Source organism: Mchenga conophoros, linkage group LG7 (assembly GCF_057382185.1).
Source record: "Mchenga conophoros isolate Kocher_MC1m ecotype Shallow Benthic linkage group LG7, M_conophoros_male_GT1.1, whole genome shotgun sequence".
Lineage (NCBI taxonomy): Eukaryota > Metazoa > Chordata > Actinopteri > Cichliformes > Cichlidae > Mchenga > Mchenga conophoros.
Window position 1 is genome coordinate 14,587,016 of NC_140532.1, and position 16,755 is coordinate 14,603,770.

The 16,755-nt window shown below is 42.3% G+C and overlaps 2 protein-coding genes across 2 annotated transcripts in view; both read right to left on the bottom strand.

The window, feature by feature from the left end:
• Positions 1 to 5,041, bottom strand: part of LOC146569793 (synaptotagmin-7-like) — a 53,738-nt gene extending 48,697 nt beyond the window's left edge. The window contains exon 1 of the mRNA XM_085282344.1: positions 4,829 to 5,041. Within this exon, the coding sequence (XP_085138470.1) occupies positions 4,829 to 4,862 (34 nt within the window). The 5' untranslated portion in view covers positions 4,863 to 5,041. The remainder of the gene's footprint in view (positions 1 to 4,828) is intronic.
• Positions 5,042 to 8,398: 3,357 nt separating this feature from the next.
• slc25a22a (solute carrier family 25 member 22a) lies at positions 8,399 to 16,205 on the bottom strand. The gene is made up of 10 exons (XM_085282346.1): positions 16,066 to 16,205; positions 15,838 to 15,963; positions 15,667 to 15,722; positions 14,633 to 14,723; positions 13,961 to 14,015; positions 13,220 to 13,280; positions 12,871 to 13,015; positions 12,629 to 12,783; positions 12,468 to 12,543; positions 8,399 to 12,351 (listed from the first exon to the last, which is right to left on the bottom strand). Exons 1-10 carry the CDS (start codon positions 16,083 to 16,085, stop codon positions 12,198 to 12,200), a joined length of 939 nt encoding a protein of 312 aa, XP_085138472.1. The 5' UTR covers positions 16,086 to 16,205; the 3' UTR covers positions 8,399 to 12,197.
• Between the last annotated feature and the right edge of the window lie 550 nt (positions 16,206 to 16,755).

The following is a 16,755-nucleotide window of genomic DNA, read 5'->3' on the forward strand; positions in this document are numbered from 1 at the left end:
GTTTGCCGTAAACTGGATTGTTTTAATCACGCATCCGACAAATTGGGACCCTGCCCCAAGAAGACATATTAGGGATTCACCTCTTACTGTCAGCGACGCAGGGTGAGTGCACAATACAAGAAGTCAGTCAACCACAGGTTCTCTCTCTCGGAGCGTATCCTCAGTGCAATCTATCAATAGATGTCTCAGTATCGGTCCAACAAATCTATTATCGATAGATGAAGCTGGAAAGCTCTTCTCCTGCTTTTCAACAAGCTGAAAAATGCACTTTTTCAACTGGAAACAAAACCTCCAGTCTCTGACTACTGTTGTTCCTCCCGCTGAAGAGGGAGTCGAATTGTAGCACAGACATTTCACAAGTAGAGGCAGTCTTCTGGTTATGCATGGGGTGATGATGCTGCATGCCTCACAGATTTTTCACACTCGCTGGTGATCGTTAAAGAGAAAAAAAAGCCACACAATACACACAGTGAGGCCCCATACAGACCCAATCCATTGATGAACAATGGCAGTGTCACTAGATAATTCCAGTGACTAATTACCTAAGTATAGAAAATCAGTTACAACAATTATCTTTAATTAGGATACAGCAGGCTTTGGTTTAAAACAATCATTGTTCAAAAGGAACCTAAAGATTGTATTTTAGATATAAGGATGAAAGTTAAAAGAAAGCGCTATAGCCATCTTTTTAAACAAAAAGCAGCTGTGAAGCTGTTTTCAACTTCTCAGATATGAAGATTATCTGTTTTTCTCTCAAAGCAGGCTGAACATCTTTGAGCTTGGGACTGCTGGATATCGTAAAAGGAATCTGAAACTTTAATTTTTAGAGAATAAACTATGAATCAGTAGCTCGTGAAAACCTGAACTCTCAGAGCACCCAGCAACTCAGAAATCCAAAAAACTGATTACTGTTATTTAAGAACTATTAGTGCCACTGTGCATGACTTTCCAATTGGCTTTCCATCCATCTGCTTATCCAATTCAGGCCTATCCCAGCTGTCACTGGGAAAGATGCAGGGTACACCGTGGACAGGTTGCCAGTCTGTCGCAGGGCTAACAGGCTACTATTCATGCTCACATTTACACCAATGGCCAATTTAGAATCACCAGTTAACCTAACCTAATCACCAATTAACCTTCTTCCCACAAAGCTGAAGTACTCGGAGGGAACCCACACAGACACAGTGAGAGCGTGCAAACTCCACGCAGAAAGGCCCCAGCCAGGTGATGGATTTAAACTCAGGATCATTTTACTGTGAGGCGTGCTAACCACCACAGCACTACCCACTGTTTTCCAATTATTCTGTGTTTAAATAGCAAATACTTCCATCAGTACTGATCATCCTGTCTTCAAAAGTACATTTGTCATATTGCCGAAACCATGAAACACGAGTCTCTGTGTATTTTTATGTGCCAATATGGCAAAGCAGGGTGGTAGAGACTGTGCCGAAACAGCCACATGATCTGGCAGGTGTTTATACTAGCTGACTAAAATGAAGGCCTAGTTCAAAACGGGTGTGGTTTGGCATGTGAGTGCTGAATATCGAGTAGTAATGAGAATTAAGTACAAATGAGTTGGAACATCAGCATGCTGCCTACTATCAAACACTCCTGGAGCTCACACTGCAGCATTTTTCTGATCAGTAAATGCTCTTAATAGTTGCTGAATGTTTTCCAATGGGCATAAATGAGGAACCGTTTAGCTGCCTGACTGAAGAGACAATAACAGGGTGCCACATTATCAATCTTCAGTCTTTTCTTTCTTCAGTGATTGACTTTTGTTCTCAAGTTATAGTGATCACAGCCCACTTTCAGTCCTATTTCGGGTGTTTATTTGACGGTAGCCCACAGTTTGTGTGATTGTCAGGTTCACATATGATCAACCTGTTTGTTTTCACCCCCCACACTTTAATCCTCTGAGGCCATAATCAATATGTCCCCGGCAGACCTTTCTCCCTCTCCCTGCCACTCCACCTTGAGACGCGGTGTGAATTTAAAGGCCACATCAGTGCAGCGAGGGGAAACACCGACTCGTTTCAATCAATTAAAAGCGTCAATCACAAGTTCTTCACTCAGAAGAGTAGCTCCGTCACGTCGGGAGCCCGTACTCATAACTTTACTTCCTCAGTTGCAGTCCATTAATTCCTGAAAACATTCTTTTGTCTAACGCCGGGTTACAGCAGCGTTCACTTTGCAAAGCTCGCCTTGAACCTGTCTCTGACACGTGTGGCCCCCAAACTACAGATTTTTTTGATGTTCGGATTTCCCTTTGCAGAAATGCGTAGGCAGAGGCACAGCGGTGCTTTAAGCACAAATTCTAATGTGCTCACAATGACAGTGCTAGCATGCTGATGTTGAGCTGATAATGTTCACCATCTTAGCGTTTAGTGTGTGAGCAGGCGAGCATTTGCTCTGCACCAAACATTACCACAGCGGAGACTGATTGTGTTATTAAAATGATGGATTTTGACAATAAACCAAAGTATTAGAACTCACGGTGCCAAGATAGTTATGTTCTGGAAAAAAAATATCAGGAAATCAACAGATTTGGGAACATGAATATCTGTACCAGCAGTTCTTGAGACATTTCATTTTGTAATAATCCTAATTTGTAATAATATTTTGTATTAATCTGGCATCCAAACACTAAAGCCACAGTATAGCCACAATTAAAAAACAACAACAACAACAACCCCAAAATAAACAAAGTGGAAATTCAGATGTAAACTAACCACCTTTAGCTGTCAGCAGGGGCAATTCTAGGATCAAACCTTTTCCTTCCTTTCCTCCTTTTTACCTTTGCAAACCTAAATTCAACTGCAGTCTAATAAGACACTACTTATTGTACTGTCTAAGAATGACTCAGAATGAATAATCACAGTTCTTATACTGGTTTTGGGGTGGGCACTTCAGTTATAAAACCTGAGGCAAAGGCTCAATTATGTTGACCATAATTTTCCAGAGTTAAAGAACAATTTGTTGCAAAGCAGATAATAGCTTTTGTCAGTATCTTAACCACACAAAGCTAGTCCATTGTACTTTAAGCAATTTTAAAAAGTCTTAGTGCCACTTTATATATCTGGACATTAGTAATAGAGTTGCTTTTAGCTGTAACCTGTGCTGTGCTATGATGAAATTCAGATGTGCTTAGGCACCCCCCCAAAAAGGGTCCAAACTCACCAGTGGGTGCCAATAGGTTTGGCCACTAAAGTCATGTCCAGTCCAGTTTTGCATGCTTAAGCAGCTTCACACTCAACTGGGAACCCTCCACGCGAATGTCAGCAAGAATAATTAAAACAGTGAATTTTGTTGCATCAGTGTGAATTTTAAAGAGGTGAGATGACCCCCCCCCCCCCCAAAAAAAAAAACGACATGTTTTTGTACCCTATTGGAACCCCTTGACTTTTTTGAGGGGGGGGGGGGGGGGGGGGGGGTACATTGCTTTACTGTGACTTATCATCAGTTCTCTTTATTCTGGAGACACATCACTTTAAAGGTGCTTCAGTCTTCTCAGATTCCCCCAAAGTGTCTAGTGTTGAAGGTTTTTTCTGAGGCGTGGGTGTGTGTGTGTGTGTGTGTGTGTGTGTGTGTGTGTGTGTGTGTGTGTGTGTGTGTGTTGGTTGGGGGGGGGGGGGGTGCTGTGTAATCAAGCCCATATTTCTGCTGTTTCTGACACCGCATTTATTCGCTGATCTCACTTGCATCATTGTTTCTAAAGCCAGCATCTCTCTCCGTCCCCAGTGGTGCTGCCGATGCTGCTGCCACACATCCCCGTACAGTACATCGTGTTGTGGTCCTTGCATGTGTGCTGGGGATCACATTATCTCGCATTACAGGGAAATGAACTCTGCCCACTCTGCTTCTTTTTTCTTCTTCTTCTCTTTTTCTTTTTTTTTCTTTTTTTTTTTTGCTCTTTTTACACCACCACCCCTCTCAGCACGTCCCGCCACTCCCCCTAGCCCTGTCCTCGGTAAAAAAAAAAAAAAAAAAAAAAAAAAAAAAAAAAAGCAGCAGGTGTTATTTCCGTATAACCTGAAGATTTAGGTGGTAATTAGCATTACCTCTCAGCCCGGGAGAGTTATATTTATGCTTGCTGGTGACGGCAGGGGACGCGAGTCGAGTGTGCTTCTGGGCACCCGACGAGAGAAGAAATCACGCCTCAAAAACACGTGGGAGAGATTACTCAAATATTCCTCCTTTGTACCCTCTTTAACCCTCTAGCGGCTGCACGGTTGTCTCTCCCCGTTAAGCAATAAGCTGCAGCCCATTAGTAATTTATTTTTTCTTGCAGGATGTCAGGCACACCATAAATACACATCTACATGCACACAGGTTTCACTGTAGCTAAGGGCTTTGACCTTGTGTTATGCTGCCCTTATTAAGTAGCTGTTGCAAATGTCCCGAAAGCTCCAACAACACAACGCAATGCACGCTGGCAAATCCATGCATATGACAAAGTAGATGTGCTTACAACAGGTTCACAATTGATGGTTCAAATGGTGCACTGGTAGAAATGCAGGAATGGGCTAAAGATTCTCCTAGGAGGCAATTAACTGCACAGATATTACATAATGACAGCCCACACTTCTCACCAGCATCCCCGGTCCATGCCAAAGGATGAGATGGGGCTTGTTCAGAAGAATTACGTTAACGAGGAGGTTGGGGATGGCGGGAGGGTACACCCCCCTCTCTCATTCCCTAACACCACCACCTTTTCGTGCCAGTCACCTCAAAAGGAAGCAGCGGGTCAGAAATGAAACACCTTGAAACTGTCACAGGACGCTCTCTCCCTCCGCACAGAGGGGCACAATTCTTGACGGGATCTTACCTTTGCTATTGTCCTCTTCCCTGTTCAGATACATGGCTGTTACTTCACTCCGAGGCAAACGCGATCGCAGGTATTTGTTTGCGTACTCCTCCGGCGCGTACCGTGAGCTCCGCTGATGTGATTTCGTAGTAGTAGCTGTTTATTGTTTTTGTTGCTCTCCTCAACAGCTTCTCCTCTCTCCTCCTAGTGGATAGGTAGGCTAACCAGTTTGAGACTCTCACTATCTCCCTCCCTCCCTCTCTTCCTCTCCCTGCCTCCTTCTCTCTCTCTCTCTCTCTCTCTCTCTCTCTCTCTCTCTCTCTCTAATAACCACTGTGCGCTGTGGCTCAGAGGACAAAATGGGGAAAGTGACTTTTGCAGCAGTGTTAAGAAGTCTGCCACGTGTGATTTTTTTTTATAATTTCGCTTGCTTTGCATATGTTTATCATATTTAAAAATGTGCCTGTGCGCGTAAAGGGGAGTGCAGTCACAGCCCACCGATGGAGACTTATTTAGGCAGGGCTTGTAACCATGTTGCACAGGTTAATTTGGAAAACTCTTTGGTTTAAACAGCTTTTAACTGTGTAAAGGTACCAAATTACAAGCAAAATCCTGCGTTCATTTCAGTCTTTAGCTTCTCTTTTAATCAGAAGATTAATGCGTTAAAAATGTAAATGCCCAGTGATTCTTTTATTAGAATGGCCATAGGTTGTGCATGTAAAATGCAGCTGAAATGATTAGCTGACAACTAAATCCTCATTTAAGCTATTTATCAAGCAAAACTGTCTCCTTCTCCAGTAGAGTTCAAGCTTTTGTTCGTTGATGCCAACATTAACTGATTTGATCCACTCAGGAAAAAGTTCATGCCCAAAATGCTGACTTTAAGTAATCTGATCACATGTTAATTTTCCATGTAATTTGTTTACATGAGTACATGTGACTCGAAAAAAAAAAGTTATAAGTAAATATTTAATCAACAGTGATGCTAATCATTACTAAATAACTATTTAAATATCCAAACAAATGTTGAATATTAAAAGTGCATTTCTTAAAAATGATATGATAATAGTGGAGTGGAATCACCAGTCTTTAATTAATTGTCTTTAATTAATAAAGACAAACCAATGGCAGCGCTCATGTACTCGGCACACTGTCTGAATGACACATTTTAATGGATCAATTTGTAAAACCCAGTGCTTCACTACCACCTAACACTGATATGATGCGAGAAAAGTTGGAAACCCATCTGGCCCTGTCACTTCACCCCACCTGCCTCATATCCATATCCCCGCGTTGTATAGTATTTCATGCAAGAGGGTATCCTGCATGAGTTTGCCGACCGCATCATTAGGCCCCGGGCAGACTGAGGGCTTTCTTGGAGTCATTGGGTGCTTCCCCTGTCACTTTTTGATGCAAGGTGATGTGACGACTATCCCTATATTAGATGCAGAAATGAGATGTCGGTTATTTTACCACTCGGTATTCAGCCTGCCTTACATCACCCATTGGCAGCCCAGGAAGTGGTGAAGGAACAGTTTGTCCATGACCTTGACTTAGTTCTAGAAAAAGCCAGTTAGAAAGCAAATTAAAACATTTTCAATTATTTTTTTCCCTTTCTATGAGCAAATTTCCAATTTGTGCTGGAACTTCCTGTCGCATGAAGCTAGAGCATTATAAAATAAATGGGATAAGTCATGACAGTTATTAAAACTAAACCATAGAGCCCACATCATAACATTTGCCACTCAGTAGATGTTGTAAAAAAAATAGAAGTAGTTCAATTAATCCATGGCATTAAATCTGAAAACAAATTATCATTAAAATGGACACTGGTCATCAATTCCCTCTGCTGTGAAATTCTGACAGCGTCTCCTGCGGTATGTTATTGTACTTCACAGACTATCAGAGACTCTCAGATCGCCTGAGTAATAAATGTGAATGTTACCCACACAAGTCTGCAAAATAGAAAGCTAATATTCTATTCCGTCACGTGGCCCTCTGATATCACAGATTAGAAATTCAATAGGATATGAGAAGAGCTGTACTGTAGATGCAAATGCTGTGTGCATTTGCAATACCTCAACTAACTGTTTGCCTGCGTTTTGTCAATAGAGCTGCGAAGGTCATTTGCTCAGAGCGTCCTGCAGTGATTTCCATTTGATTATATTTTGTTTTCCACTGCGCTTCGTGCTATTTGTTCACGACCTGAGAATCTTTTTGCCATTTGTTAGGAGAATTCTCCACAGGCTAATTTGACCACAGACTATTCGCACCCCCTGCCCCACGCCGCAGCCACCACCCCCCGCCCCTGTGCTCCCAGCAGCATTGTGCCTGTCACTGATGCATCTGTCTCCACTGGTATCTATAAATACCCCCTTCTCTCCCCTTCAAAAACCTGATTCCCATTGATTTAGTGACCTATATACACATCACCGTCATCCCCTCCCTTCCTCCGGCTCTCTGCTCCTTCTGTAGATGGTCCTCTGCTGTCTCCACCTCTGATTTCCTCTTTCCTTCATCATCCTTTCCCATTAAGCCCAACTTAGACCACCTCTTCCTCCACCTTCTCCCATCCTCTTGTTAGAAAGCAGGAAAGGCTAATAATAGTTCACGGTGAAAAGCTTTAGTCATGACACATGAAAAGGACTCGAGTGAGGAAAAGAACAGCAGCTGGTGCTTATTTCTGTATTTCAAAGTGTTGTCATTGTGGTAAAATGAGCCTTCAGCTAATCTGCTGTGCGTGTAAACACTGGAGTGGATAGGAAAGGAGTCTCTCAGAGAGGAACAGCTTTCAATGTGAAATCTAACTCTGCCTAAATAAGATCAAAGACAAAGACATACAGAAAAAGAGAGAGCGGGGTGTGTGTGGTGTGCATGCAGGGCTGTATGAAAGTGCTATGATGTAATAATGCTGCAGGCTGCTGCAAAATAGCACCCAGAGAACTAATGCCATGAACAAAATGTTAAATTCATTGCAAACAGCAAGGGATTAATAATGAATATGTTCTGCTGACACAAGCAGGAATCCTAAACCCCAAACATTAGGCTAAATTGCACAAGAAAATGCACTTATTCCTATCATGCAAGTTCTAAACACATAGACCTTATTCAGCGAGTGCAACCACAAAGAGCTCAGGTAAAAGAGGCTCAGCTGCCTATAAGGTCTGCCACAGCTGTAAGAGACTAACAAAAGAAAGCTGAAACAGTGAGTGAGATGGGAGCGCGTGATCTTCTACCACACCACCCCAGCTTAGCATACACCTGTAGTATAAGGCGCTGTTCTGCTCTCTTCCCACTCCCACTAGAGGACCACAGCTCTACTGCGACCCCACACTGACACCTGGTGGCTTCATCGGGCAAAAACCATAACAGCAGTCACAGCTGCACCCGTGCCCCGAGGAGCCACAATGTCATCCTTGTAGTCTTCAAAACATAGCCCTACTGTTTAGTCTTCACAGCACTATTACACGTGAAAAAACAAAACAAAACGCTGTGTCAGTTCTTCTGTGTTCTCTCGGACGACCGCCGGACCACAATAATGAGAGTTGGAAAAAGTGTGACACTCAGCACACAGACAACCACAACAGGAGATTTCAGGACAGTGAGTTTATTTAACAGCGAATTGTGACAGGGAACACAATTTATTTATTTTCCATTGCATTGTAAACCATGTCTAAGACAACCGTGTCATTCACCACATATTCATAAACACCCTCTATGTCATAGAGAGACTTTGTAGGTGGACAGCGGGGGTGGGGGGTCCTCGATTTCTAAAGTGCTATAATGCACAATTCCTCTTGGAGGAAGAGAACAGAGGCCGTGAAATGAGCTCAGACCCCCCAAAAGGCCTCCAAGGTCCCCCCAGCTGCATTATTCATACACTGTGTTTCCTGTGACTGACAGATGGTGTTCAGCGTTTACTTTTTTCCTACTGAGTGTCTGTGTGTGTGTGTGTGGCTTTACTTATTGCATATCAGTGAGCTGGTTCGTGAAATTTCTCGGTGAATGTGTAAAGCACAAATCTTTAGATTAAAACGTAATAAACTCTTCACTATATTCATAATACATCTCACCTACATTACATTCTTATATTAGATTCGTTTAGAATATGTACGAGATATACATTTGTGGATAACTGGTGACGGCTGACGTAGTGAACACCATCACGTTGGGTCTCTTATAACGACCTGTTGTCTCAGCCCTATGGATCCAGTTTTACAGACATACATAAGCTAGCATGTTCATTTCATTCAAGACTTCTGCAAAGAAATAAATCAAGACTTTTAAATCACGTCTGCAAAAGCAGCAGATGGATTTCCAAGATTTCGAGTATCCAAAGCGGGTCTCTTGTGCCTAATGATCCTTTGTGCTTTCTTTGATTGTATACACTCCGGGTCGTACATTTGGTGTTTTAAAAGCTCCTCTGTGTTAGCCCGCACCCTGGCGACAGATGCTGGACAGATTGGATGGCAGAGGAGGGCAACAGATAGAAAGAACGGGAGGGGGGAGGGCACTGGACCGACAATCAAGAGAATCAAGAGAAAAATACCGCGGTGTCACACTAACAACTACACATCAACTACACCACTACACCGTCAGACACGCACGCACATACACACAAAAAACCTAATGCACAAGGTCAGTTTAAATTCACAGCAGGGTTTAAAGAAAATTGACTTGCGCAGTGTGTTCAAAGTTCGGGCAAAAAAACAGATGAGAACGATCCGAGAGCAACGAGGGAGGGGTGGGCTTTTAAAGGAAATCTGGACGAGACAAACGTAGGCATTGTGATGACAATAACAGCAAATACGAAATGAACTTGGAATGTGGAAAAAACAAAAAGAAAAATTACAGCGGTACTTTATGAAGCCAAGCTCACGTGAGCAGACGGGCCATCTTATTATCTGCCGACATGGCTGGAGGTGCCAGATGATGTCCCTCACTGACCTATGGCTTTCAGTTAAGACATTGATAACGCTGAGATTAGCTCGAAGTGATTCAGTCAGTGTGGCCTTGGTCGTTAGTGCAGCCACTGTCATATTGCAGCCACCTCATGAAAGAAGCACCATTCAAAACAGACAGATTTTCTTTACCGTCCGATGCCAGCAGGTCTCTGTTGGCTTTCACATTTAATTTTTAGAACTCTTTAAGCATTTCTGCGAGTCGTTAACTTAAAACAAAAGACACTTCCCTCTATCACCGATGCTTCATTTGGTCCTAGCTGATGAAACAGGCTGACCCACACTTAAACAATAGCAATAGGCAATAGGCAGAAATGCCTCCCCCTCCCCTCCAAAAAGAAAAAAAAGAAAGAAAAAAAAAGAAAACGACACTAATGTTTCCCACTGCAAACATTTAAGAAAAAAATCTCATTAAAATGTTGCATTTAAGTTCATATGATGTGTCCGGCGTTAATATTCCTTCATTCGATATGTCCACATCATCATAAAACATAAAAATCACCACAACATGAATTGACAGGGGAGCTGGAGAGGTAGGTGTGCAAAAAAGCCATCATTTACAAAACAAACAATAAATCCTAAAACGTCAAGTTCATATCATCTGCATGTTTACAATATAGTTAAGGTGGACACTTTGACACAGGAAAAGAAAAACAACACACAAATACATAGTGCTATACTGCCCACAGAAAGGAATATCGATAAATAAAGCTCACTCCCACAAATTAAATACACTGAAAAGTTGCATCGTGTATCTACAGTGCAACAGTGCAGTTGACGAGCTGCTTGAACGGTGGGAACAAGGAGGGAATGTGATTGGAATAATACACTTCAAAGTCACCTTGATCTCCGGTGAGATAAACCAATGGCAGCGCTTCAGTGTCGTGATGCATAAACGAGATACAACAGGGCTGCTTTCCCTCGCAGCTTAAAGCAAACAAAACCCTCTAAAGCAAATAAACAGATGTTTGGTTAAAAAAAAATCATCGACTGCACTGAGAACGCATTAGTGTGATTTTTTGATATCCAAAGGATTTTTAGCTCTTTGGGTCCTGCCATTGAATTCAAGTTTGGATAAAGAATTCAAACTGAATATGAGCTCATCTGTAAACAAAAATAATTTGGTCTGTATCTGATGTGAGGATGAAATGCTCTGGACTTGCTGGCTCCACAATGGATGACTGTATTCATAAATCTCAGGAGGTGAGGTCTGACCGTTTGTTAGCATCAATAATTACTAATAATCTGGCTTTCCATTAGAATTACTTTCAGCTCATTTAGTGTTCACAGCAATGCTGTCCGTCTGAATCCACCGTGCATCACGCGTGGCAGAAAACTGCTTGCTGCACTTTAGGTCGCAATCCAATCAGTGATGTCACAGCAGGTGTTTTCGGTCGCCTGACAAAGGCTAACTAAACCCCCGCTGTGACATCAGTGATTGGGGTGTGGGCAGGAGTGCGATACGCTTGACCCATAAAAAGGCGTGAGGGCGCAGCTGTTTTGTGAATCCGTCAAAGTTCAAACAAAGTTTACGCATGTAGTTTGTAGTTGAGCACCGATTCTCACACTGGTGCTTCAGTCCAGTGTGCATCCACGAAACAAAGCTATAGTCGTAGTGGAGGGGGGCCAACAGTTGAACCATTGTGGTAGTGCAACGCATCAGATGGAACCTGATCTACTTAAAAAGCCATGGCAATCAAAGTGTGCTCAGAGCTGAATGGCTGGGTTCATTACAACCACTTACAGGAAGGGATGTGGCTCCTATGGAAAGATCATAGCGATTGTGCTGGTATCACATCAACAAGTTGCCTCGGTCTTTGTCTGAAACAGAGGCCTGTGTTACTGTAACTCGTTGTGTGTTACCTTTTAAGACATAAGGTTAAGGGAAGGTTGTGTTTTTGATTTGTTTTTTTTGTTTTACAGGACTAATATTCTTCTACTTGCCTAAGTAAGGAATGTGCATTTATTTTTAATCTGATCATCATCATTTATAATTTATAGTTTCAAACCAACTGGTAAGATTTCATCTGTCACTTAAAGACTAAAATTTGGTACTGTAGGGTGGCAGAACTGCAGCAACCGAGGGCAGTACATCTGCTTTAAAACTTTAACAATCATATTCAAAAAGATAAGTACAATGTTGTAATTATAAAGTGATATTCTTTTTCAAACTTAAAACAAGCTGATATTTGTGGCTTTATTTCCAGAGAGCTGGCTAAACCTGCCAACTGGATTTTTTTTTGTGCCGCCATAGGCAGCTTGGCAAACTAAGGCTCCCTCCTGAATGATTTGAACACATTCAACACAAAAAAACAATCTGTACTAATGGTCACGCTCGGACCCATCACAAACTTCTCTCGGTATGGGATGAATCTTCGCGAAGTTGGTGTAATGCATTATGGGAGGGAAAGGCAGAAAGGAGGTGCTCCTTATTTGTCTTTTTTAGGCAAGAAGCTGAGGATAAATTCACCCACGCCCAGGAAGTAGACCACCTGGGCGATGCCAAACAGAGGAGCGATAACCAAGGCTCGACAGTAGGCTCCCTTCAGGAAGGCTGATGGACCCTCGTTACGCATGATTTTCCTGGGGAACAAACAGGAAAACATAGGATTAACCCAAAAACACATCCAGCACCGGCAGACATGGCGGGTGACTGTACATAGCACTTTGCATGTGCTGTAAAAGCATAATTAGGTCACCTGATGCAGTCAGTCACTCCAGCGTACGTGTCTTCTGTGTTCCCTCGGGTCAGCGACTGCAGTCTAGTCTTTATAACTGCAACACAGTGAGTTCAGGTGAGTATAACATCAAACATCAGTGCAAAGACTGCAGAAACAGTGTTCTCAGTGCCACTGCTCACCATCAACGGGGTTTACAGCCACAGCTGCTGTGCTTCCCGCAACGCAGCCTGATATAAACGAAACATAGAAAGGAGCAGGGCCCTCTGCGCCTCTTTTTCCAAAGTTATTCAAGTTGGCGAAAAGGGGGAAATAGATAATAGAGAATGGAACATCCCTATAAAATCAGAGAAATAAAACCATGACAGTAAGTTCTGAGAAATTCACTAAAACTACAAAAGTACAGTTGCCAAATCTGTTTTACCTGAGCAGCGTGGCACCAAGGCCTTTATACAGCCCAGCAATGCCCTTTTCCCTCAGTAACTGTCTGGTTATCTGCATGGCTGTCGGGGATTTCGTCTCCACGGTACCTGCTGCCACTGTCTCTGGCATCAGCTTCCTTTGAGCAGCTACAAATTGCAGGGAACATTAAAAGAAAAGTTCAAGCACTCGATGCTAAGAGCAGGTATACATGAACAAACATTTTGGATTTGTAACAGAAAAAAAGACAATAAGATAAAACTGTTGTCATCTCTGACGTGACCACATGAGGCCACTGTTACTACACAATGTCACAAACAACGCAGTATTTGCTAGATTAGATCTCCTCTTACCAATCCGCCCAGCATCTTGGAGCTGAATTTTCAACATCTCCATAGGAGTTGTGACAATAACCTACAATTAGAGCAAAATAAAGGTTTCACATAAACTGTCAACATTTACAGACTGTGAACAAATTAATCTGAAACGACTGATTAATAGAGTGGAGGGGGGAACAAAACAAGTGCAGTGTAAATCTAATTTCATCCATTAGTTAAATGCCAACTCTTGTTTTCCTCTCTAATCCACACAGTAGTAACTAGTTAACTGGATTAAGGGTGAGATGGTCATGTTCTCAGCTGCAATCTTAATCCAAGGTCTGCTACACTTAATCTAATCACATTCCTCGGGCTTGAAGCCTTTGGCCTCATTGACAACAGGCATTTCCTTCTGACTCACTCACTCAGCGCACATGGCTGAGCACTCTCACAGAGTCTTATCTGAGCACTCACGTCTAGCTGCCAGAGTATAGCCCGCTAACGGGACAGCATCTCAGTGATTAGAAATCATTCACTAAAAAGGAATATTACAGGTCACATTCAGATCACAGATAACACTATCTGCAGTGAGAAACTCCCAAGTATGTTTTATGACTACCACCTCTCATTTAAAGGTGGCTGTGGTTAATTCCAGCTGTAGGCAGAGACAAATGAGGTCCAGTAGTTTGGATGTGATCTGACACTGGCAGTGTTAAAGCTGGGTGTACCAGATGGAGAACAGGAGGATGCAATTAAAGAAGCGCCTCACTCACTCACCTGGCATGTACCTGCACCACAACCGGCCAACATCTCTTTGAACAGAGTAATCTTTCTGGAGAAGCAAAAGGTAAAAGCGCGATCAGATTAAAGCAGACACTAGACTGACAGTGTGAGAGCCAGACAACTTCATTTCCACAGTCCTCGAAAAAGGAGTTGTAACCACTAGTGCTGGTGATGCTAATCTTTGTCTTCCATATCAACATGTCAAGCACAAGGGCAGATTAATAATTCACAAGGCGAGCAGGTGGGCCAGACAAGTCAATCATTCATCAGCCTACATGTTTGTCTCCATAGCGATGGAGACGGATGCCCCAGAGAGCTCCAGGGTTGTCTGCACAGACAGTGCTCATGGTGGATAACAGGTACTTTTTTATTCAGCAGCGCACTGTGATCGGTTTTTGGCGCATGTAATGTGATTCCACTGTGTGCCAATTATATTTCACACGTACATGTAACTCTGTATTTAGAAACCAAACAGTTAACAAGCCAGCGTGAAGTGCTCGGTGCCTCTGAGAAGATGACAGAAAATGGGGGATTAGCTGGAGCCTTGGTGACACTAAAGACAGCTAACATGTCAGGTTATATGCTAGTAAACACGCCAGTTAATTACAGTGGGAATTAGAGGAGTGGGCAAGTGTCAATCTGCCTGTCAGCACTTTCATTTCTCACCCATCCTTGGAGAAGTGATGCCTGAAGAAGTCGTTTGCAGCTAATTTGATGGCTTTCTCCGGTGTGACTAGCGTTAAGTTCACGGCAGCTCCTGAGAGGATAAGAATGGCAGAGAAGGAAAGTAAGACACAAAGAAGAAGAAGAAAAAAATAAGTATTTAAGTAGTCTCTTTTTTCTCTACAGTTTGTGAGTTTTGTTGTTGTTTAACTTTGTGTACCAGGTTTTTCTTGATTATTGTAATGGCTGTATGTTTAGCCTTTAGTACATGTTACTACTGTAACCTGGTTTCCACTGGTATTTAAAAGTGTTTATATTTTGATCTTGTTTAGTCTAGCGTTCCCAGCATCCCCTGTAACTTTTTAAATCTTCATCTCTGTCAGGTGACTCCCTTCTTAGTTATTTCCTCTTGTGCCTTGTTGTAGGTTTGACTTCCTTTGTTATTGTCTTAATTAGTTTTAGCCGTTTCTTGTTACCCTAGTGTTTCCACTTCCCTGATTACCTCATGTGTGTATCTATAGCCTCAGTTTCCCTTTGTCCTTTGTAAGAGTGACTGTTATTCACTCATGTGTGTGACTGTCATTGGTTGTTGTGTCGTTCTTATTTTGCCACATGGGATTTATATTCTTGGAGCAATAAAAAAAACTACGTAAAAACTAATAAAGGGAAATCTATGTTTCTTAAAACTGTGTCTTAAAAAAGACACATGAAAAACCACCACTCCCCATGTTATCTCATGTTAGACTTTCCACATCTGCAGAATGCAAAGATACACTTAGGTCTGAGTGACATAAATTTCATCATCAGAGGGTGAATGTGAGGCTCTGTGCTCTGTGCAGATATCCATGTCCCTGCCAACTACACTAAAAAGCATCAACTATTAAAACATTGTTTAAGTGAACACCAAACAGACTTGATACGCGCATAACAGGAGGTGCTTCAAGCACACAAGCCTACACAGGTTAGAAAAATGATTATCTTATATTTAAATGAGTTTGCACATTAATCACATACAAAGTCAAAAATCTTCACTTTACCTCTGTACATCCCAAAATATCCCTCTGACCGAATGGTCTTAATAAGGCAATCTGACCTGTAACACAAGCACAACAGTTGTGGTATGTCAGTTGAAGAGCTGCCTGATAGGCTGAGTGACACTACACAAGGCTACTGTGGATTAAAGCTGGAAAAAGAAAAGAAAGTCATACATGCTAGTGTAAAGGCGAGATCCATTTTGCTGGTTTTGGAGCCGAGTCTTGGCCAGGTCAATGGGAAACACACAGGTCACTCCGATTAGGCCAGCGATCCCCCCATTGATCAATTTGGCAGGCAAACTGGATGAAGGTAACAACCATAAACACAAAGACAAAAATATCAAATGTGGATGGTCACTAGATTAAAAACAAAGCCACAGCTCCAAACCTCTGTAACCTTACCTGATCTGCTTGTCAGCCATTTATCTGAAGCCCTGACTGGTCAAAGTTTAATGCGTCTGCTAACCGGCTGGTTTGTTGTTAAGAGTAGTGTTCGGCTGTCCGGGTGGGATTATGTAGCGGGACTATCTTCTGTCCACTTGACTTGTTCCAGCTGTTGTCAGGTCAAGCTAGGGGATATCTGTAAAGAAACAGAAAAAGAACCGGTCCCATCTATCACTGTCATGAAGTCGCCCGAATGAGAAAAATTTCAAAGGTTACCATGAAGCAATGTCACCTCTACAAATATTACAACATGGACTTGCTTTGGTAGCAAGTTACGGCAACAAGTATAAATATATATGCATGCTTCTGCTCAAAGCAACTTATATTAAATGCATTGAAACTAAAAATCTGCCATAGGTTTTGCAAACCTTCCTATTAAGGTTATTCTGTTTGTTTAGTGCTTTCAAAAATGAGATGAAAATTATGTAAATGCCTGCAATGGAAAGTCAATATACCAAAAAATGGGTTTTTAAGCTTTGGTGAAAGATGGGCGGTGACACTCTACAGTCCTGGTGTCTGTGGATACTTCATTATGCTCTGTATATCCCACAGTTCACAGACGAGCATAAATATTTCCACTCTAACCCAGGTAAACTTTTTAAAAAAGCACATCTCAAGTGGGGAAAGAAAGAAGAAGATGCAGGCCTA

What these genes read in the sequence shown, in the direction of transcription:
- slc25a22a (XM_085282346.1), bottom strand. Translation starts at nt 16,085, where the DNA reads ATGGCTGACAAGCAGATCAG. An exon ending in GTGGTGCAGGTACATGCCAG is followed by an intron (nt 13,281 to 13,960) that starts GTGAGTGAGTGA and finishes CTCTAATTGTAG; the next exon opens with GTTATTGTCACAACTCCTAT. An exon ending in CCAAGATGCTGGGCGGATTG is followed by an intron (nt 13,016 to 13,219) that starts GTAAGAGGAGAT and finishes TGCAATTTGTAG; the next exon opens with CTGCTCAAAGGAAGCTGATG.